A 24,295-nucleotide genomic window follows, 5' to 3' on the forward strand; every position below is an offset into this window, starting at 1 on the left:
TGCATTTGATTGGCTGTTGGGGTCACTCCGGAAGCCTTCAGCCAATCGGAGAGTACTTACTTTCCATTCCCGGGTTTTTAAACGCGTTGCAGTTGTGGCTTCCTTCAATTCTTAAATAGCGTTTGTATTTCGCTTTCGTCTCTACTTCTTCTGCTTAAAAACACACCAACATGGAGTTTAACAAGACTTTCCTCAGGGAGCGCGACGACGACGAATACGGTGATGCCGAACTGTTGAAACGCGGACGGTGGGCGACCCTTCACTGCAAGCAGTGCAACACGGTCCTGGGAGACTCCCTGGCTGTGTGCGGGGAGCTCAAATGTTTAGACTCCATCATGAGCTGCCGTAAGAGCAAGTTTTATACAGCCTGTGGCCCCCGAACGCTTCACGATATTTGTTGTTTTTGTCAGCAGGAGTCAGTGGTAACGTGGAAGTGAGTAGCGAAATGGAGTGTGGATATACAGGACAACTGGCTAACTGGTGAGTGAATGGACAATTCTGAGATTACGTCAAATCACGTCACAAATCAAAATGGCGGTCCAACTCGGTGAATACAAGATGTGACGAAAAATGCAAAATGTACAGAAATTGGGTATGATTGATCTAACATTAGATGAATGTACTTGAAAATTACATTATTATTATTATTATTACAAAATTATTTTTATTTTTTTTAAAGGTCAACTCAATATTGTACATTATGCTAATAATGTAAAAAATAAAGCGTCAGCATGTGAAGAGGAATATAAGAATTTTGTCCTCTTTACGTGTTCCAAAAATGAAGATAGATTTAATGCAAGAAAAATACACCTTTGCAAAAATGATTTAATAAAAAAACAGAGAATCTCTGGACAAATAACTGCCTCTAATTCATCACTTAAACATCGTGGGATTCAGAGCGTCAAATGTACCTCTTCCGGGTGTCGAACGGCTTTTATAATTTTAGGACCTCCTCTCTTTTATTTGTAGACTAAACATACTCTCTGGTACTTTTCCGTGAGCAGATGGCGTAAACAAGGTCAGATTTGGGTGTGTGTTCGGGACTGAATATGTTATATAGTTGAAGGTTCTATTTTTCCCCATAACAAAATCTAAAAACAAGTTGAACCAAATTTACGGTGGCCGTGACTGATGAAGAAAGTAAAGAGTGTGTGTGTGTGTTATTTCAAAGCAAATTTTGTTTTCAAGACCAAAATGTGTTTTCGCACAAAGCGCTGAGAAGGAACTTTTTTAGACTAAATAGTATGACCCAGTTTAAGGTCAGATTATACCGAAATCAACACCTTCTGCTCTACTAAGGACACAAAACATCTCGACAAGGTTAATATAAAGAATTGGAATGTTAATAACGTGTAACAATGGTTGATATATGAAATTAGGTATTAAAAATGTTATAATATCTTTCACATGTCAAAAGACTAGCATATGGCGCGTTAGCTTGCACGGAGCTGTGGTAGTTTGATCGCGGGTTGAGTTAGCCTATTTAGTTTATTTAGTTATTTATTTAGTTAACCCTTATGTTTGCCCTCCTGTTGCTAAGAAAAATGGGTAAAGTAAACGTTACTCCAAGGAGAGCAGAGCAGGCTTTTACTCCATTTATATAGATAATGATGCAAGCCGGTTAACGCCTAAAATAGGTAGAAAAGAAAATAATACATTTGATCACACTAAAAAACGGTTCTTATCACTTAGGAAGTGTTCACTTCAAAGCAGTGAGGTCTTTTTGGTTAGGCTCCATTTCAAACCATCTGAATACACTATGTATGTATCTATGGTTGTTTTTAAAGTGCTTTATTTTTTTTTATTTTTTAATTTTTTTTTTTACAGGAGAGCTCAGTATTGTTCATTCGATTTGACATCATCATTGCTCTCCTTTTTTTTTTTTTTTTTTTTTTTAAATCCAACAAATCAATTAAATTTTTTTTAATAAATGTTGTTTTTTTTTTCTTTTTTTTAAAATACATATACATATATATACACACATATATATATATATATATATATATATATATATATATATATATATATATATATATATATATATATATATATATATATATATACCCTTTTTTTTGTATGTGTGTGTGTGTGCGTGCGTGCATGCGTGCGTGCGAGCGTGTGTGTATTCATCAGTTCACCTAAAGCCCATTAAAAAAAAATCCCATACTAATAATATAATATAATATAATAACAAATTGCCAAATGCAGAAACATCAATGTAAGTTATCACGATGTAGTGGCTCTTGCTAACAGACAGAATTAAGTAACCAGAATTAGGTTAAAAAAAATCTATATACGTAGACCATGTTTCTATAAATTTTGATATTTGTTTTTTATTTGAGGCAGACATTTTTTCCATTAAAATGTGATTTATGAGGAGGTTAGACCATTGGTCGATATTCAGAGTTTGTTTATTTTTCCAGTTAACAAGAATTGTTTTTTTAGCGATAGTAAGGGCTACAAGTGTAGATTGAAATTGTTTATGTGGTAAGTCAGTTGTTGTTAGGTCACCTAGCAAACACAAGTTTGGAGATAAAGGTATCCTACAGTCCAAAATAGCGGAAAGTTTTTCTAAGACTTTAGTCCAGAAATACATAACCGGAGTACATAACCATAAAGCATGAACATAAGTGTCTGTAGTGTTTTGTAAGCATTGGAGACAAATGTCGGAGTCTGAGAGTCCCATTTTCTTCATCATATATTGAGTAATGTATGTTCGTGTTAAAGTGCTTTATAAATAAAGTTACAGAGCCACATTCCCACTTATAAGAGGGTGTGTACACTTGCGCAACCATATATATTTTTTTCTTATTTTTTCATCTAGTATTTGAACAGGGGCGTGTAGACTTTTAATATCCACAGTACACAATAGAAATAAACACTTAACACATTTTCTAAAAAACATTTTGGTGTGTTTTTTTTCCCTCCAGCATCTTCAGCTCCCTGCTTTGCGGTGATTGCGGCTGCGCGGTGGGCAAAGTGGTGCATGCGGCGCCACCGCGACTGACCGCGGTGCGCTCCCTCTTCCTCCTCCACAAGGCGCACGTCACATGGTCAGTAACCGCGTCACCCCCTTTTACGTGTACGCAGCCGCTAAGATGGCCGCTCCCTGTTCCAGTTACGTGCTGGACAGCTCCTCCATGGTGAACGCGTCGGCCATGTCCTTTGAGATGGAACCGCTCATGAAAAGCATCAGTGAGGTAAAACGGCAACAAAAGACTTCATGTGAACTTTTTTTTTTTGTATTTTTGTGGCCCCATGGGCCGTGTCACTCGTAGATGTACGTATAATACATGAATGAGCAAATTATTCCGCAAAATAAAGAAAGAAATGCAATTTTTTTTAAAAACTTTTTTTTTGTGCTTGTAATTTTTTATATTTTGTACAATTAATTGACCAGTAAGTGTTAAGTGCACTTAATTGATTTTTATCACTTATAATAAGTGAATTCAATACAAATTGTGTAAATAAGAGTTACATTTATATGCGAAATTCTGTATTTTACTGGTAATTCTTTTATTATTAACAATAGATTAATTAACTAATTATTAAATAATTTTTCAATGTATATGTAAATTGTACATTATACATTTTTCTTAGAGCATTTACAAAAAATGAATTCATCGATTAAATAAATAAATGTTAGATATATGTAAATTTTTATGTAGCTGATTTATTTTTATCATTAACAATAAATAAGTTATTTAATAAAATGATTCTTTTTATATATAACTGTTTTATGTGCGATAAAAATAAAACAATGTTTAGTTAAATACATGTTACATTTATAAATATTTTTTTTATTTTACTGGTTTGTATTAATAAATAAATAAATAAATAAATACATTTGCTCAAATCAAATCAAAATGCATATCTGGAAAAAGTTAATTTAAAAATGTATCATTTACAATAATTATAGTTAAAGAAATACCATTGTTGTAAACTCATGTATTTATTTTTACAATGCATTTACCAAGTATTTATTAAATGTTAAATGTATGTGTAATTTTGTTTATATTACTATTTTAGTCTTGTTTACATTCAATAAATGCGACAATCATTTTAGAAAAGTTACTCTCCACATATTTCTGGAACACTGTAAAAAAAAAATGTCTCTAGGGCCCTTGATGATGTCAATGTGCGGCGGGTCATACTTTGTGCGCCCTGTAAATTGATGTACTTTTTCAATAATATTGGGTTGCAGGTGCGGCAGCACTTTGAATTGAACTTTGAACATGTGAAAAGCTGCCTGGCGGACATAAGGAGCATCAACAGCAAGTTGGATGAGTGATGCCTCTATTTATTGTTATTATTACTATTTTTGTTTTTATGACGATGATGAGTATTATGACCGTTTTTTTTTTGGGTTTTTTTACCCTCTCTCATTAAAACAGCCCTTTGCTAGCAACATCTACTCAATGGACTCACACTGTAGCTATAAACACGTTGAAAAATAAGATGATGATATCCAAACATTCGCCCCCCCCCCAAAAAAAAAATCTGCAAAAATTATGCAATTTTAGCAGATTTTTCTCCCAGGTGTAAAATTAAAGAAATACTTAAAGACGACGCAAAGTATCTTAGTACCTTATCTTACTAACCTCTTCATATCTCTTTAAGCGTTAAGGGACCAAAAATAAAGTGCTTTTTACTCAATATAGGTTTTAAATTCATCGGAATCATCTCAATTTTATTCTGCCAAAAAAAAAAAAAAAATCTGTATTGTTTCGGACCATAATACAAATTCTATTCGCAGCTGTTCAAATGCAACATGAAAACATGAAAATATATAACTCTGTTGTGCTTATTATATGGATATAGGTCAGAGGTCACAATAATGTCCACACACCAGGTCTTGTCGTTGGCACCATGCTGCATTTTATTATCATCATCATTACTATTGCTGAGTTTGAGAAATACATTTTTGTTTTTTTGTTAGTCATACAAAACCAATGAACAATAATAATAATAATAATAAGCATGCCCGTTTTCCTCCTCTTAGCTGCGGAGTGCATAGTTTGTACACCTCAATAAACAAACACAATGATTCATTTCCAATCGGGAACGCTACAACATGCTCGCTACCATAATAACAAATCCGCCTTCACACGCGAGTCATATGACAAACGTGGATTATTGCATGCATTACAATCAGGTCTGCTAAAAAATCATGCATGTTTTCATTTATTTTTTTACCTACTGTTTTCTAACATGATGTCATCCATAAACACAGGATAGTGGTTGACAGTGCAAGGCAGAAAAGTGCTTTGAAAACACGTTTGGACTTTTTTTTTTTAAAGTGTAAAAATGCTACAAGTATTGTACGGTTAAGAATATCTTGTGTATTGATCAAGAATACCACCAAACAACAACAACACAAATAACCCTCCTGTTCACTGGCGGGTCAAAATGACCCATTAAAGTGTTAAAAACATACCATTGAAAATAAGTTTACATGTGTTTTTCGATATGAAATGTTTTTAAACATTAATCAGGACTTTCCTTTTCGTTTGGGGCACTTTTTGGTTAATAAAACACACACCGAGTCAAACTGACCCATTTAAAAGTTATATAGCAATGAGTAAAGGCAGTTTTTTGGTATGAAATGTCTTAACGATGTTTACTAAGATTTTGGAATTTTCGTTTCGTTCGAAAACACCGGGTCAAAATCAACCGTTTAAAAGTTCAATAAAAAGTCAACAAAAGTATCTGGGATTGTTTCCTTTTTCTGACATTTCTTGTATAATTGGGTAAGTAGGTTGATTCAATGACACTAATCATGCACCGGGTCAAATTGACCCGAGACTTGTTAAAACAGCATTTATCGTTATTTATCCCACTTTCCTTACACTTTTTAGATCATCAAATAGGTTGGACGCTAGATTGTACCGGGTCAAATTGACCCTGTTGTAACTCACCAAACTAATGTTTACAAAAAACAGAAATTAAAATTTACTAAAATTATATATATATATATATATATATATATATATATATAATTTATTGTGATTTTTACGCCCTGGGTCAAATTGACCCGAACATTGTTTCTGTTCCTGAGAAAGGGTAACGAGACAGGAGGGTTAGATGCTTGACAGAATCCAATTTGAAAACAGAACGCGAGTTGAGTTGTGCCACCCGTCATGCATTTATTGCTGCTAATCTCTATAATCCTGTACAATTTTCTGGATTACACGTCATGTACATGTACAACACAATGTCACTGAAGGGCTGCAAAATCGTTTCAATCCCCAAATTTAGATGATTCTGTTATTTCAAATCTTTGTTGCTTGAGTGCATTGATTTAAAAGTTCATGTTGAATCATGCGTCTAAAAATGTTACTTTTGTATACATATTTTTTTTTTAAGGGGAGATTATTCATCTGTGTCGTATTAAAAGCAGGCATCATGCATTACAGTATATGAGGTTCAGTATGAGCATCTAAATGCATAAGAAGAAGAGGATGAGACTATACAAATCTTGAATGGAAGACGTTGGTGATTTTGTTGCTTCTCAAACAACGTGTCACTTGTTATTTTTTTTAATATATTTTTTTAAATATATATAATACACAGCATCGGTCAACAAGGTGACATGTTTGGATGCAATATTGCACACTGCCCATCAAAGTCGTCCTTGAATATACAAAGGACACAACGCTAGAGAGTTGATTGTTTTGAAGTGTACTAAAATGACTATGATGCATTTTTATTATATGCTCAAATTAGTATTGTAAATCAAATCTAATTTATCTTAAAAAAATAAAATAAAATTCTGATAAAACCTAAAAACAGAAGCAAATTATTTGGTTTTATTTTATTAAAGCATTTTTATTCATACTAAAATTACGAGAAAAACATCTCATTACACTCAACAAAATTACAAGCACATTTATTTATTTTTTTAAATTTATGTAAACAACTAAAATTGGTTTAATAAATGCAATAAAAAATACAAATAAAAGCACGCTTACATTTGTATTTATACTAAAATTAATACAACCAGATTTATTTCTTATACCACATAAAAATGTGCTTTACTCGATTATCATATTATTATTTTTTTTTTTTTTACACAATTTAACTAAATATTTTATTTTTTATGATATGGAAAAGAGGACTAGAGGATTATTTTTCAAGTGAGAACATATTTTGAAGCCTTTGCATATGGGAAAGTTTTCATTTAATTTGTGATCCAAAATAAACATAATTCGAATTTTAAAAGGATGTTAATTATTATTTTTTAAATCATTGATTTCCCTCACAATAAATGCGTAGACCACAAAAAATATTATTTTAAAAATTATGCATATTATGATGTATGTATATACATGCACATCATATGTGTGTCTCTCTCCCTATACATGCACCTCTAATATATATGTATGTGTGTGACTCTTAATCGATTAACTGACAATTGATAAAAACACATTTAGATACATTTCTTAACTCAAACGTACTCCAAATCTTCGGAATTTCAGCCTCTGATTTTTGTAGTCCTCCATAAAAGCACACTGATTTTCTTTGCGTACGTTTGAAAACATCTGCTTTTACTTTGAAAAACAATGATCAACATTTTTGCCGATTTTCTGATATTTTATGGCCTGAATCAGTAGCTGATTTATGTTTGTGCATTTTCTGCACTGTCTATATGAAATAATGACCTGCCCCCCCCCCCCCCCCAACAAAATGGTTTGGAAACTAACAAATGTTTTTTATTCAATTAATTAAAAAAAATAATAACCAGATCAATTGATTATTAAAGTAATTGTTAGTTGCAGCCCTAATATATATACATATACATATCTCAAAATGAACTGAACCAGCCCATCCTTCACTGAGGTAGCAAACAAGATGAAAATCACCACTTGCTACAGTTTTGCGTGTCTTAGACTATGTTGGGATTTTCATTTCGTGGACCATTCTTCACCATTTTCGCTAAAATGATAAAAATGATATAAATGGAGTTGGCCCACTGTAATCGTCAGTGGCTAGTATAGCGGATTGTGTAGGTCACTAAAAAGTCCACACACACACCCAAAAAATAAACCAAACAAAAAAAATCCAAAATCCATTTAAAGTGATTAGGGACTCCCTAATCACTAAATAGGGATTTTGGATTTTCTATGCAGTTCACTAAAAAGTCATCATAGTTAATTTTGTATTTTTGGGGGTGGGGGTCGGTCGCTCTCCCTCCCCTCTACCCTATCTGTCCAGGTTTGGAACGAACCTGTAGACTGATGTGAGGATAAAACATCACTCCTAAACAATTATGAGGCATAAAATGACATATCAGGCCCTTCGTGGAAAATTCTTCTTCTTCTTTATCCCAGTCGAGGGTGCAAGTGGTTGTTGGAACCCGGTGGATCAGATGTGTGCTCCAGCGCAAACATCCTAGAATTTAACATGACCGTTATTATTGTTCTATCCATAACTGTTATTTACTGTAATCTGAAAGTTTTATCCCAGAAGGAGCAGCACAATGCCAATTGAATTCAAACATGAGTTCGTGATGCAAAAACTGTTCATTCGTCACCTTGTATTTAATTACGTTAATATCAGGTGTGTAACGAAAACCGTTTTCAGCATCGCGTGTGTGTGTGTGTGTGTTTATGTATGGACTAATCAATCTTTTGTTATGGTCAGACAGTATTACTGCGTTATGAAAAGATCTGTAGTCCGTTTACACATTTATAGTGAGCATATTTTCCAAAACTGACCCGCTGTGTGCGTGGAAAATGAACAGCATGTCAGGGACAAATATTTACTTCATGTGACAAAAATGCCATTTGATGCTTTAGCCTGACACATTAACGCATCACGGAATTTTAAGCAGAATAGTTAAATAACAGCACAGTGAATTGGTTTGGGGGGGACAACAAAGCGGATGTCTGACCTTGGAATGCTCCTGGTGATGAGAACGCTGCAGAGATGTTTGGACGCTTAACAATGGCTGGACCACTTCTTCGTAGTCTACGGTGACACTCGCAGGTCTGTCCGGCCACGTCTCATTTTCTCCACGAAAACACGCCGAGGAGATGTTGACAGAAGAAAACTGTTCACTCTCCATCGGGAGGAGAGGTAAGGGGACCAAAAAGTGTCCCCCTTTCGTCTGCCTGCGCCCAGCTGAGTGAGCTACGCCATTTTCAGTCCAAAAAAAAAAAGCTGGAGCAAGCTGTCGTACCGCCCAAAAAGTGGTTGGAAACCAAAATTTATACCACTCGAGTGAAAAACAACGCTTAAAATAATCACACACACAAAAAAAACCACAGCGCTTAATTTATATACGCAAAAATTGCGTTTTGTTACAGAACGGGCAGTCGGGCACCACGGAAGCGTCTACCTTCCAGAACCCGGAAGTACTCAAAGACGTAATTGGGTATGGAGGGTTGCCAATCAAGTGAAGCAGAAAAGCTGATATACGATTCGCTGGGAAGGGCTGTCCATCAAACGATAAGGCCCCGCCCAGGAAAAGCGTGGCTACTTTCTATCACTCGGGGTCGCCAGAGCTAAGCGTCACAAAACCTAAACAAAAAACGAGTTCTTGTACTTCTATTCGGTCATTTTAATACACGACAAACTATAACTGCGACCGTTTGTACAGTATTCTCAATACCAATTTTGCTGAATATAAAAGAGCTCAAACAGCACAAAAAATAAATAACAGTCCAAACATGGCACCTCTTTTTATTGAATTCCAATAAATCTATCAGCAAGTGAAGAAATATCTATCAGGTTAATATTTTTCAAGTCATACTTCCTGCTTCATTTCCCCCATAAACGCCAGCTAAGCTTTGAGCTATCACACCATTTTATTACATTAGCCTCTATGAAGGAAATATACTTAGACTTTAACATGTGGAATTAGTAGAACAATTAGCGTCAACTGCTGCGCATCATCAACATGCATACTAGTTCTAATACAAAGATTGTTTTAAATAAAAAATATATAGCATGTTACCTTAGCTATAACTGGTCCACATTTATTATCCAGTGATCTCAATAGTAAAATGCTCCTTCTTAGCACTGAACCACTGAGTCATTTGAAGTGATTGGCAGTACTCTAGTTCATGAAAGCTAAAAACAATTAAATAAAAATGGCTACTGGATTTTTAAAAGAGACATATTATAGATTTTTGATAGATGGTTATGTGTATACATATTTATGTTTAGCCATGTCCTCCACAACATTGACAAGTGTAACTCATTACCAGCGATAACCTTGTAAAAATGTGTATGATTCATAAATGACAGAAAGTATGTGCCAGACATATTTGGATTAAACGGTGAGAAAAAAAAATCCCTAATTCCATAACATGTCTCCTTTAAAATTATGCATTAAAAACACTTTTCCACCCCACCCCCCCCTTTTTGTACTTTTGATTGTACGGCGTGTAGAGCAGCAGCGACTGTGGTCCTCACAGGAGGAAATTAGGCTGCACCCAAACACTGGGAGGAAAGTAATTGCATATATTATAAGAAATAAAAACAAAACAAAAATCAAGGCACATGCCGATGTGTAGCAGCACAAAGACGTTTCGTAAGGTTTTTGGCGTGAGACGGCGTCTTTCTCCGGGAGGCGAGGACCACAGTCGCCTGCTTACGAGACTGACGGAGGAGGTGAGGCAATGAAAAAAAAACTAAACAAACAAACAAAAACAAAAAAATGTCCGGACGTCATGGTGAAGATTTCCTTAAAAAGTCAAGTCTTCAGTGCAGGAAGCGGATGCTCATTTTCTGCTCCACGTCCACCTTCTCCAGCACCTGACACATATCATAAAAATGTCAATTTAATAAAAAAAAAAAAAAAACGGAATTAAAACAATCGCCAATATTTGTGTCTGGTGTGGAGAACTCGCCTTGATGAATTCGTTGAAGGAAATGGAGCTGTCTCCGTTGGTGTCGGCCTCCTGGATGGTTCTGTCCGCGATGCTCCCCAGCTGCTCGTCAGAGATGTTCACGCCCACCATCATCCTTAACACCTGGCAAAAAACAAACAAACACATGTGCGCATTGTAAAGTGTTTTGCAAAAAAAATGCAGGAGTCGTGAACGTGTCAAGCTTCCAGCAAGTGACGCCGCGTCAGCGTCTGGTGAGGAAGGAAAACAAACAAAATGGAGGCCGTCATCACGTTGTGGCTACTTATCAACCGAAGGGCAAAGTCTCCTCCTCGCCGGCGGTTGCGTCACAGCCTTCAATTTCTGGACTAAACGCGGTGACGATGATGCGTCAAGCTGCACTTGGCCAACGCAAGGAAGAGGCAAGTTCAATCGAACCAGGGTGATTCGACCGTTTGCTCAGGTGTGGCAACTTCCTGCTTCGTTTTCGGCGAACGGTTACACAAAAACAAGGAACGTTTCCTTGAACATTTTTGCCAAACTTGGCGGGACCGCGGATGACGACACTATTGGTGTAAATTCTGTGATTAAAAAATTAAATAAAAAAAGTATAGAATCCACACACATTTGTAGGATTTTTGTGTGTGTGTGTGTGTGTATATATATATATATATATATATATATATATATATATATATATATATATATATATATATACAGTATAAATTAAAAAAAAAAAAAAAATTGCCCTAAAATATATATTTTTTTAAATAGTATTCCCTTTGAATTCTACTATGAAAATGTATATATTTTTTAAAAAATATTGCTTTATCTACATTCTGTTGTTTATTAATTTGTGAATAAATAAAATTGTTTATTTTATATACACATTACATAAGTAATTTCAGAGAGCTTTATTCAATACGTTTTTTTTATTCTTTCATTTTTAAATCTTTATATTTAAATATAATTCTCTTGATCTATTTTTTGTAAGCTTATATATATATATATATATTTAAAAAAAGAAATACAAATCTAAAAACATTTGTGCAAAAATATATACAGTGTATATATACACACATTCAATATTTCTACATTTATTTTATTTTATCCCCTAAAAAACTACTAACCAAACTACTGTTGTAATCAATTTGTTCACTAAAAAAAGTGTTTTGTAAAAAGTTTCACATTTTTATCCAAGTAATACTTTTAAACTTTTTCTTTAAAAAAAAGAAAGACCTTTTCTCATTAGAAAAACGTTTTTGTAAAAAGGGTTTTAAGACCCCCCCACTCATTCTTTCACTTCATCCAAAAACTTTTTTTTTTGTCAACGTTCATTTTTTTCTCTCAAAAATAAATAAATTAAATACTGGTATTTTTTTTATTTTATTTCCCCCTAAAAACAATTTAAATATTACAATTTTCCATGACTTATAAACTGCATACGTTGTGGCGCACACTCACCTGTAGCAGCTCATCGCGCGAGATCTTGTCGTCCCTGTCCAGGTCGTAAAGTCGGAAAGCGACTGCGCAGAAGCGACAAAACGAGCGATGAGTGACGTTTGTGCGAGAAGCAACTCGCGAAACGTGCACTCACACAGCAGCTTGTTGGTCCTGCTGTTGAGCGGCTCGCTGGTGCTGGTGTTCTTGTTCTTCTCGCTCTCCTCGATGGGCCGAAAGTGGGCCAGCGTGCGCATGAAGCCGCGGAAGTTCACCTGGTCCTCCCTAAACGCATTTCAAATGTTAAAACAACAAAACACCCTCCGTTATTGGATTGCGGGATGCTGTATTACTGCGCGAAAGTTATGCGATATCGTTGGCGTTACTGGGTTATGTACTAAAAAGGCACTGAATGGCGAACAAAGTCAATGCAACATTTTTTTATGTGCATTTTATGTGTTACCCAAACATAATCACATAATCACGACCTATGGATTCACCTACTTGCCCATTTATTTTTAACTCATTCACTCCCATTGACGGCTATAGACTATTTCTATAAGTTTAACATTTTTTCCCCACTTTTGTTAACAAGAGTACTTCAAATGAATTTTTGACGTCTATAGCCGTCAATGGCAGTGAATGAGTTAACCTGTCCTCCATTATTTGCTGAAAAAATGGCAGTTGTGCGGTTAGATTTTTTGGGTAATAATCTTATATTTTTTTTACTTTTATCTAAAAAGTTTTACCTATTTAAAAAAGTTTTTTGTACAGTTGCAATTCTTTGATTTTTTTTTTCACCCATAAAAATATCTATTTTTTAAAAAGTATAATAAATCAACATTTTTTCTAGACATTTTCAAAAAAAACTTAAAAATGTCTAGAATATTTTAATTTAATTTAATGAATTTAATTAGTTTTTATTTCATAAAAATGTATTTAAAAAAATAGAATTACATTTTTTTTTACAAATATTTTTAGCTCAGTTTTTTGTTTGTATAGTTGAAATTCTTTTTTTTTCCTTTGATTTTTTTGTGGGGTTGTTAAAATTTGTTTAAAAAAATATATTTTTATAACAAATATTTTCACAAGTATATATATTTTTTTAAATGTAAAAATATTACTTTGGCACCATTTGATGGCATCTTGCACCTCAACTCCAACATAGTTGATGTCAAAGTGAGTTGAGGAGCTTCTTATAGCGATACATATATTATGTAGGAAGTGGCAGAACCTTTCAAAATAAAAGCCTCACCCTTCTGGGAAGAAGGCGTTGATGATGCGGTCACCCAACGGATTGATGGCCAACTCTGGAATCCTCTGGAAGTCTTCTCGACTGTGCACCGGGTAAATCAAACGGATTTGATTATTTGACGTGGAAAAATACAATTGCAAGAAAACGGATGTGCTTCGTCTTCGTCATGACTGCAATTCAGATGAGAATGCCAAAAGGCACTTCATGGTGATATTGACCCTCATAATAATCCAAGAGGAAGACGACACCAGTCACCTTGACTGAGCAGGAACAAGAACAACCAAAACGTGTTGTGTGTAAACGCCGCAGCCTCACATACACACATAACAGCGGATTTAACTGCGGCAACTCCAGGAGCTAACATGTAATCATTACCCACCTGTTCAACTATTACTCGCTTTGTCCTGTCTAAAGATGAATTTCTTTCGTTTGTGATTAACTGCGGGGAAAAAAAGTTGCGGTTAGGAAATCCTATCAAATTCACCTGAGGGTGCCGTTCTCGCCTTTATCCAGGCTGGTGAAGCGACTGTACAGACGAGTGATCTGGCTGTGCGAGACTGAGGAAGGACACAAGGGAGATGAAGTTATCACGTCTCGTATAAGCAACTGGGACAAATTGTTTGGGCCGGGATGTCTTTTGAGTAATTTAGCAAAACATAATGGCTGGCCTGCTACTTAACACCAGCTCAACATCCATTTCAGTGTCAAAAGAGGATTAATCCCATAAAAAGTAAAGCTAATCCATTCATACCGTTATCTCAATTGCTCTGCTTTTGCTTAATTTATTTTTTTTCTACGATGGAATTTTTGCCACCCGGAAGTACAGTACATGTGACGTCATTGCGATATGACCAATTAAGTCATAAACCCGGTGTTATGATTCCGTTAGAAACAGGGAAAAAAAAGACTACTGGAAGCCATTAAATGTTGGCTCCTGTCAGGAAGTAATACAATTCCGACAATTACGCTTCTTTCGCCCCACTTTTAGCATTGAAAATTATAATAACATTATAACTTACAGCCCGTTTCTTTCTTGATTTCTTCAATTTCCTCCTCGCGGAGTAACGTGGAGGCTCGGGATCCCATAATGACGACTACGATGTTAAAGTTCGGAACCAATACACAGAACCGAGCCGGCTGTGGAAACGTGACTTAAGTAAGAAAAGAAAGAAAGTAAGAAAAAAACGGCTACCCTAGAGCAGCTAGCGCGACAGATGTCTAGCTCGCCCGTCCACCGTAAGGAGGACAAATACGACACTCGGAGAAGTTTGGGACAACTTTAAAGTCCGCTCCGTGTGTAAAACAAGCAGCTCATTTGTTTTTGTAGCTGTTTGAAATGAACGCTGTCGGGTGTTTGCGTTTAGCGAGGGGAGGACGAGTTTCGGTGCTTTTATCTTCCGTCTTTATCGAGTGGGCGGGGTTATATTGGTTGAACTGGGTAGCCGTGTGAGTGCCTGATTAAAAATATGATCATAGGACGCATGACAAGTGCCTTGTTAAAAATGGTGTTTCTTTTTTTTTTATTGCCGCTCGCCAATGCAAATATCGTGTTCTCGGGTAAAATGTGAACGTTACTAATCATGCACAACTCTGTTGTATGTGAAAATATTTGTAATCTTTCGTATAGCAAGTATAAAATTTAATAATGACTAAAAATAATTAAATAAATACTACACCACACTAGATTTAAAGAAACAAATAAGACAAAGCAATCTCGCCACCATCCAAAATGCCCTAATTGAAGTTAATAATAGTAAAATCATTCGAAGAAAAAGTATTGAAATCACGTAATTGCACCTCTACTGCCCGCCGACAGGTTTTGAGTTTTTGCTGAACATCAATCCATCCATTTTCTCTGGTTTCCTCATTGGGTCGCAGACTCGCAGGTAAAGTTCCGGTGAGATAAATAGCGTACAGTACATCCTTAAACCATTTCCGGAATATAATTGGATTTTCAGATTGATAAAATGAAATATCACAGTTTTAGAGAAAGACAAAAGGAATAAAACAATACATTGATATAGAACTGAAAAATAATGTCACAGGGTGGTTAACGAGAGGCAAAACCTAACATGTAAGGCGCTTATTACCTCTGCCAAGGAAAGGGGTTAATCAACTGGGGCAGATGAGCCAGCCACTTGGTTCACTATGCTGCCTGATGATATAATTAAGTACAAGACAAACATTTGGACTTTTGTTTTTGGTCAGTCACCTTTTTATTGGAGCCTCAGTAAACATTCCTCATTGTCACACCAATAAAGCTGATAGCAAAAACGCATTGACACAAATAAAGATATTATGTTCTTAAAAGCACACAATCATTCAAATTAAAATAAAAAAAGTCATTCAGAAACCTTACAAAAGTGCAATTCATATTAAAATCAAACACACACATTGTGAGAAAAACTAAAATTGTTAGCAGTGTGTTGTTAATAAAAACAATAACCAAGCAACCAAGATATTTTTGAGGGATTTTGTTCACTCGATGTATCGGCACACGGAATCCATGGCCATCTGGATGCTGCGCACACAAAAAAAAAACGACAACAACATGAGAACTCCGCTTGAATTTTTTTGCATTCTTTTCAACCTAAGACACATTTGTACTCAAAGGTTTCAGCTACCTTTCAGCAGTGTAGCCTCTCTCGCACATGTTGACAAGAGCGTACAGATGTCTCAGAGCATACTCGTACTGAAAACACAAAAGCAGAAGAACGTCTCTCAGTTTTGAAGCTTGTGTCGCGTGTTGATAAGTAGATGTTACATAGAAGGCAAAGTTCATCCATAACTAAATATACAATATAAAAATAACTCATTTGCTCCCCCAAAACGTATAAATACGTTTTATTTTAAATATTACCATGCTCCCAAAGACGTATTTATAAGTTTTTGTTTTTTTAATGCTCGAGCATACAGAAGGCTTTGATGCAGCCTCTGAATGAAAGAGAATCCATGAAGCAATAATAGTTATTACAAAAACGGCCAGCAGGTGGCAGAGTATAAGAGATCAGGCAGGGCCATGTTGCAAAAAGGCTCTTTTCTCCAGTGTTTTTAACAGATTTGTGAATAAGGATGAAACTTAGCTATATTCCAATGCTAATTGCTGCAAAACGGAAACAGATAGAAATATACTTTTTTTTTCCTGATGAAAGAAGAGACTCTAATCTTTTTTTTTGGTAGCTTCCATGTTTTTGTAGCAATAGAACAGAATGTTCTGTGGGCCTTGCACAATCAGTCAAAATCCAGTAAAACAGCCGGGAGCGAAGGGGTTGCTTCAGTGAAAATGGCTGCGGGTGAAAAGGCTTGGGAATTACTTAATTTTTTAAAAAAAATTTTAAGTGCAACAAAATCAAACAAATTGAAGTGCGTCAACTCTGTAAGAAAAAAAAAAATCAAGCACTTTTCAAAAATGCTTTTCATTTTAAAATAAGACAATATCAAAAATATAAATCAAATAAAATTCAAGGTTATGGAAAAGTAAATGTGTTGCATTCCACTGTTGCTGTCGTACCTCGGCTTTGTTCCAGTTGAAGCAGTTTTGTTTGTAGTAGTCCACGGCGGCTCGGTAGCACCGGTGCTGCGTCAGGTCCCGCCTTTCGTTGACCACATCCTCGGCCTTCGAACGGTCGCCCGTCACCCTCTCGGCGATGTTACGCATGGTCGCCGCCAGCATCTCCCTCACCTACGCAAACACAAATGGAAAAAAAACGCAATTAAACGCAAATGAAAACACACATTGACGCGCACGCTGTGAATTTGGCCCGCCGACCTTGAGGTGTCTGTCAATTTCCGCGAGGAGCGTGCGGGCCACGAGGATGTCGTTGGAGGCCATCAGCTTCCTCTTGAGGATGGCCAGAGGAACATCTGGACTGGGCGTCAGGTCCAGCTCGGCGACGGGAGGCAACGGGCCGGGGGCGACGTCTCCGCTCTTGCGCGTCCCCTGGAAGGCCGCCACTTTCATGTGGGCCAGAGTCTGACGAGCGTTCACAAGCGTACGTCAATGAGATGCAAAAATATTCAACCAGGGTGCGGTTTGTGTGCCGCCTCACCTTGTTTCCAAACTGCTGCACGTGGCTGGTGTTGGTGTGACTCCGAACGATCCGGAACTGTTTCGACAGCGTTTCCTTGGCGAGGACTTCCTGCAGCGCCACAGAAAAAGAGAGAGTCAAAATGGCAGATTGCATGTGGCTTAGTTTCACTTTTATATCTAAGGATTATTAACTCATTCACTGCCATCGACGGCTATAGACGTCAAAAATTCATTTGAACTATTTCCATTGACGGCTACAGACGTCAAAAATTCATTTGAACTATTTCGGTTAGTTTCACATTTTTTCCCCACTTTTATTAACAAGAGAATAGAACCTAGAAAAAAATATTGTACATTTAGAACAGATACAAAATTTGTGATTAATCGCGAGTTAACTAGTGAAGTCATGCGATTAATTACGAAAAAATTTAATCGCCTGACTCCCCTAATTTTTAATGGTCTTTTTTTATTTAAGTAATTGTAATTATTTATTTTTTATTTTATTAATCCTTTTTTTTTTTTTTTTTAAGAAAAGATTATTAAAAAACTTAGGGGCATCCAAACAGCCGGGAGCGAAGGGAGTTGCTTCAGTGAAAATGGCTGGGAGTGAATGAGTTAATAGCTCTCTTAACTCATTCACTGCCATTGACGGCTATAGACGTCAAAAATTCATTTGAACTATTTTGATTAGTTTCACATTTTTTCCTACTTTTGTTAACAAGAGTATGAAAACCTAGAATTTTTTTATTGTACATTTAGAACAGATATAAAATTTGTGATTAATCGTGAGTGACTATTGAAGTCATGCGAATAATTACAATTAAAAATGTTAATCGTCTCGACGCCCCTAATTTTTAATAATCTTTTCTTTTTTTTAAATTAGGGGCATCAGGGAATTACAATTTTTAATTGGAATCAATCACATGAGTTCACTAGTTAATTCACGATTAATCACAAATTTTATATCTGTTCTAAATATACAATATTTTTTTCCTAAGTTTTCATACTCTTGTTAAAAAAAGTGGGGGGAAAATGTGAAACTAATGGAAATAGTTCAAATGAATTTTTGACGTCTATAGCCGTCAATGGCAGTGAATGAGTTAAGAGCTAACTAACTCATTCACTGCCAGCCATTTTCACTGAAGCAACCCCCTTCGCTCCCGGCTGTTTTACTGGATTTTGCCAGGCCCACAGAATATTGTGTTCTATTGCTATAAAAAACATGGAACCTACTAACAGAAAGGTTAGAGAAAAAAAAAGTATTTCTATCTGTTTCCGTTTTGTAACAATTCCTCATTATTCACAAACCTGTTGAAAACACTAGGGTTGATCTCTTATACTCCGCTGCCACCTGCTGGCCATTTATTGTAATAACTACCATTGCTTTAAGTGACCTCTTCAGGTCAGAGGCTGCATCAAAGGCTTCTGTATGCTCTAGCATAAAAAAAAACATTAAAAAAACAAAACGTGCAAATACATTTTTGGGACCTTGGCAATATTTAAAATACAACGTTATTTTCTACGTTTTTGGGAGCAAATGATTTAAAAAAAAAAAAGCTCGTACCTTATCAGAGTCTTCCATCCAGTTAACGCTGTACCAGTCTCCCAGGTAGGTGTCACGTTCTGCGTCGTAGTAGCAAGCATACGACGACTCGTGGGCGTTGGCGGCCGTGGTGGCGTAAACTTAAAAAAAAAAGAAGAAAACTTTAATCAAAATAATTCCTATTTAAATGTTCTGTTTTGCTCAACTCACCGTCGATGTCGTCAGGCAGATCTTTCATCATCGAGCCAGACTCGCATGCTTCGATGTAGAACACCATCTGACACAAAGTACGTGAAAAACAGTTCGGCGTTGACAGATGACGACGATGATGACGACGATGATGATGACGACGACGATGATGATATTACACACCTTCTTGTACTTCTTATTGTCGTGCATGTACAGGATGGTATCCTGGAGGTCTTTGACGTGAAGCTGCAAAAGAGCAAGTAACATTCGCCACATATTTGACAAAATCCAGATCCATAATAAATATAGTTATAATCAATCTACATTTTTTTTTCCTTCACAAAACTCATATTGATATTTATTTTTTAATTTCCTAATTCCTATTTTTTAAAATGTTACAGAACCAAGGGCAATTTACAAAAAATAGGATAATTATCAAAAAATGTGTTTTTAATTTTACTAAATCACTTATTCATTCATAAAAAAAGTATTTTTTGTGGAATGGATTCTTCTCATTTTTTTTTCTTTAAAAAAGTGGTACACAACCAAAAATGATGTATAAAAATAAAATAATGTATTTTATTTTGTGCATTTTAGAAAATCCCAGGCTATAAACAAGTATTTTTGGCCATTTTCTTAAATCTAAAAAAATAGCATTTGTTAAAATTGTTTTGTTTTCTCAATGTACAAATACCAAAGTATTTCTAAATTTATTTTTTTCCTCTATAAAATAAAGGATAATTTATCAAATCTCCCAAAAATATTATTCTTATATTTATTTTAAAATTTACAAAATCCCATGTTGATGTAATGCATTTAAAAAGTATTTTTGGATTTTCTTTTTAACTCTATAAAAATATAGGGCAAAAATAAAATTCTAATTTTTCAAAAATATTTTTTTCCACATTTATAAAACCCAGGTTAATGTATTTAAAAAAAAAAAACAATGAAATCCAATGATTTTCCCCTTCTCTCTGTCTCTTTTACATTTCATAAAATTTAGGTACGGTACATATAAAAAACAAAACAGCGCACAAACTAAAAAAAACATACAAAACAAAACACAGCAGACATATAGATTTTGTGAAAACACCTCTCCGACGGGGAAGGCCAGAATTCCAGGCGCTCCGTGGTCAGTGAAGTAAACAAAGACGTGATCGTTGGGACCGCTGTGAGGACACAAAGATAAAGATGTTGACTGACAAAAAAAGAAAAAAAAAAAAAAGCATGTCGAGATGTTGCAGAATTGTCACTGGCCTCTTTAACACTTTCCCGGAGCCTCCTTTTACTTTGGAGGTGTCACCTTTCAGCACGGCCAGGAAGTTTTCCGGATTGACATCCTGTGCATGACAAGGCGGTCATAAAAATAAAAATAAATAAAAATAAAAATAAAAATAAAAATAAAAATAAAAATAAAAATAAAAATAAAAATAAAAATGCTTTTTTTCTTTTGACACTCACTTGACCAGTGTAGTCTTTGGGGACACCCTTGTACACGTCGCTACCGTTGGGCCTGTTGATCAAGATGCCGGGCGTGGGATTCCTTCAGGAGGGAAGCAGGAACACATTGTTTACATATTTAAAAAAAAAAAACATAAATAAATAAATAAATAAAGCAATCTTTCATATTCTTTTTATTTATTTATTACAAAATCCAGGTTGATGTTTAAAAATAGTCAAAAATCCTTTTTTTTTTTTTAACACTTTCCAAAACACAGGTACATGTATCAAAATTAACCATCCTTTTTTTTTTTTTTTTGACGTAAAAAAATGTTTTAACGCAAGCATCGACTCCTTCAAAGTGTTTCAGTTGCCGACTTCGAGCAGCAAATCAAAACAAGAAGTTACCCGACTGGTCGCACCAGCTGATAATTAGTGTACAATGAGGGGAAGTCACATGATTAGTTGCGCGTGACTCTCAAAAAGTGCATTTTGTTTGGACGTACATGTCGTTGACTTGGATGGAAAGTACAACCGCGTCGAAAAAAGTCCCAAAAGACTGCCTGGCGCGTTAAATGTTAGCAAACCTCTGGCCCACTTTCATCTCTCTTAAAAATATTTCAAGGCGTGTCTGAGGAAGTGTGTGATAAAGAGCAGCTGCAAAGGGTTGATTTAAAAATCAACAAAACGATTTTGTAGTGTTTTTTTGTTGTTGTTGATTTAAGGAGCGTTTACTTTGGTTTCATTATCAGTGTTGACCATATTTTTGTATATTTGGCTCAGTGCCCCTAAAAACAGGAAAGAGATTGCAGGCAGCTGCGAACAGATATCTACGGGACAGGAAAAAGTGTCTGATGAAAGAAAACACGGTCAATCGGTTACCTTTTTTTCCCCCCAAAGATAATTTTTAAAGTCTACATTGAGGACTAAGAGATTCACTTGTCGCTCCACGAGTTTTGACCAAGTTGAAATATTACGAAATTAAAGATGTAAATCAAAATGAGAACTGAGAAAAAAAAATGGTGACATCACCAGAATTAAGTCAGAAATTCTAGTGGAAAATTTATTTTTCTGAGAATAAATTTGCAATATGTCAAAATTTTACAAAAATGAAGTCGGAAAAAGTTTACAAAAAAACAAACAGAAAAGGGGCAATATTATGAATATGAAATTGAAATATTAAAGGAATAAATAAAAAAAATAAAAAAATGTATACTAAATGTAAAAAAAGAGGATTAAGTCAGAAATTAACATGAAATAAAATACAAAAATATGAAATGTGAAAACATAATCCAGTAAAAATGCTACAATTTTATGATAATAAAGTGCAATTTCTCACTCCTCAGCTTGCGCCAAGTCGTCCCTCATCATGACCACAATCTGTTCGTCCGGGATGCCGTTCTTGTGCACAATCTGGTAGGCGTGGCACGCGTCCGCCTGGGAAACGGGCACAAACACGGGACAGTTCAAATTCCACAAATGACTTTTGGGGTTAGTCGTTTGTTCATTAACATGTAAACAGTTGTATAAGAAAAAAAAGTAATCATTTTGCAATTAAAAGTTGTGCTTTTACAAAAATAAAGTCAGGTTGAAAATAAATGTGAAAAAGTGTGGACTTTATGCAAAAAAATTGTGGTTCAACAATTCAAGGGGATAAGGTCTTCAGAATACAAAAATTAAGATGGAAATAAAAGGGACTAAAATTCAAAATTTTTACTCATTCACAAGTCATCATTTTCAGACAATAAAGTTTAAATTTAGAGAAAATGTTTTTCGAGATATATATATATATATATATATATATATATATATATATATATATATATATATATATATATATATATAGTTGAAACACGGCTGATATAAAGTCGCAAAATTATAAATTACTGTGGATAAAAATCATAATTTCACGTGCATTAAGTCAAGTGACAGTCAAATGGAGTCGTAAAATAGTGTGAAAAGATTTTAGGTATTACAAGACTAAAAGATGGAAATTGACATGAAAAACTTCTGTTACTCAAATAAAGTAACAGTTTTCCAAGAAAAGTGATGCAACACAAGGACAAGAACCTTAACTCATTTGCTCCCAAAAACAAAATTACAAGGTTTCAGTGAAAATGGCTGGGAGTGAATGAGTTAATTAGTGCAATAACAAGGTTCCAAATTAACACGATTTTTTGTGTGTAGATTTGTACTTGGTTCCTTCCCCATCACCAAATACGTAAATCATATTTTTGTGTTGTATAAAATGTTTACCTGATGTCTGTAGTTGTACCACATAGACGAGCCAGCGACGATCACCACCCAGTTTTTCCCGTTTTCAGGCTCCTGTTTGGGGAAGGAGCTCACCAGGGCGGCGGAGAACCCCAGCAGAACCGGGAGTACCAACAAACGACCCATTCCCCTGCCTGTGTTTCGGTAGCGAGATATAAATAATAATTAAGTATTACTTTTTGACACAATCATTTGTTGAAGTGACTTATTTAAGCGGTTGAGGTGAAGCTTTTCAGGCAAACTCGAACGACGTCACTTGATTCCTGGCTGTCACATGATAACGGTGTCCATTCTCTCTATGCTAGCCAATCGGCTAGCTAACGTTAAATCTCACCAGGGAGTTTACACTAAATTAATAAAATCCGTAAAAACACACATTCGTATTACCTGAAGTTTGCTTTGTTTTGTAGGAAGACGAGGGAAGAGGGGATGGGAATAGAAAAAAAATAGCCAAATGGCCCGATTTATCTTGAATGGCAATGAAACGCGTCGTTGTTGCTTATAAGGCAAAAAAAAGACAAGCTAGATTGACGTTGGAGCGGCAGCCAATCAGAGGACGGAGGAGGAGGGGCTTTTCTGTTAAAAAAAAAAATAAAATCACGTGCTGTCAAACAAGCTTGTACTTGATTGAAAGTCGAAGTATGACGCAGTGATTTTCATGGATAAACACAACAAATATTTACTTAAATCGGAGTGATAATACGCTATATTCATAATTTCTAAACATTATAGGCAGCCCGATTGGGTTAGAAAAGCAACTTAGTATTTTTTAGTGTGTACGTAAATGTCAATATTATAAAGTAAAAGAAAAATAAAAAAAAAATAAATAATAATATATATATATATATATATATATATATATATATTGCAAGAATGCATTCAAAATATATGGTTTTAAATTGGTTTGAAAAAAAGAGAGAACATGAAGTAGACATGGTGGAAGGTGCACAAGATACTTACAAAAATTGTGATTTAACATAAAAAGTCATTATCCCCCCCCCCCACACACACAGGCACAAGAATAGTTTTAATTTTGTGAGAACAAAGTCGCGATATTACGGGAATTAAAGGAGTTCAGAACTACTACGAAAATACAGTAAAAACAGTTTGAGAATACAGTTTTATGTTATTTTTTTAAAAAGTTTTAAAAATAATGTGGTCGGAGTCAAATTTATGAGATAAAGTACAAATACTATGTGATTAAATGGGAGCAATATTACAAACATTAAGTTGAAATATGAGAATGATGTAAAAATATCACAAGAATAAAGTTGTACTCTATTATTACA

At 35.1% G+C, this 24,295-nt stretch overlaps 3 protein-coding genes across 3 annotated transcripts; 1 reads left to right on the forward strand and 2 right to left on the reverse strand.

The window, feature by feature from the left end:
* Window positions 1–32: 32 nt before the first annotated feature.
* oip5 (opa interacting protein 5) lies at window positions 33–4,414 on the forward strand. The gene is made up of 5 exons (XM_077560089.1): window positions 33–345; window positions 414–480; window positions 2,931–3,053; window positions 3,119–3,200; window positions 4,205–4,414. The coding sequence occupies exons 1-5, from the start codon at window positions 171–173 to the stop codon at window positions 4,289–4,291; spliced, it is 534 nt and encodes a 177-aa protein (XP_077416215.1). The 5' UTR covers window positions 33–170; the 3' UTR covers window positions 4,292–4,414.
* Window positions 4,415–9,668: 5,254 nt separating this feature from the next.
* Window positions 9,669–14,951, reverse strand: chp1 (calcineurin-like EF-hand protein 1). The gene is made up of 7 exons (XM_077560090.1): window positions 14,550–14,951; window positions 14,015–14,087; window positions 13,531–13,611; window positions 12,433–12,560; window positions 12,300–12,361; window positions 10,857–10,979; window positions 9,669–10,761 (listed from the first exon to the last, which is right to left on the reverse strand). The coding sequence occupies exons 1-7, from the start codon at window positions 14,614–14,616 to the stop codon at window positions 10,708–10,710; spliced, it is 588 nt and encodes a 195-aa protein (XP_077416216.1). The 5' UTR covers window positions 14,617–14,951; the 3' UTR covers window positions 9,669–10,707.
* A 764-nt stretch (window positions 14,952–15,715) lies between these two features.
* Window positions 15,716–23,543, reverse strand: lgmn (legumain). Its single transcript, XM_077560091.1, has 14 exons — window positions 23,394–23,543; window positions 22,989–23,140; window positions 22,072–22,169; window positions 20,754–20,835; window positions 20,550–20,632; window positions 20,386–20,461; window positions 19,476–19,538; window positions 19,314–19,380; window positions 19,125–19,243; window positions 17,580–17,669; window positions 17,300–17,503; window positions 17,042–17,212; window positions 16,155–16,222; window positions 15,716–16,051 (listed from the first exon to the last, which is right to left on the reverse strand). Exons 2-14 carry the CDS (start codon window positions 23,130–23,132, stop codon window positions 16,009–16,011), a joined length of 1,308 nt encoding a protein of 435 aa, XP_077416217.1. The 5' UTR covers window positions 23,133–23,140; window positions 23,394–23,543; the 3' UTR covers window positions 15,716–16,008.
* Window positions 23,544–24,295: the final 752 nt, after the last annotated feature.

Source organism: Vanacampus margaritifer, chromosome 1, assembly GCF_051991255.1.
Source record: "Vanacampus margaritifer isolate UIUO_Vmar chromosome 1, RoL_Vmar_1.0, whole genome shotgun sequence".
In the NCBI taxonomy this organism is placed as follows: Eukaryota; Metazoa; Chordata; class Actinopteri; order Syngnathiformes; family Syngnathidae; genus Vanacampus; species Vanacampus margaritifer.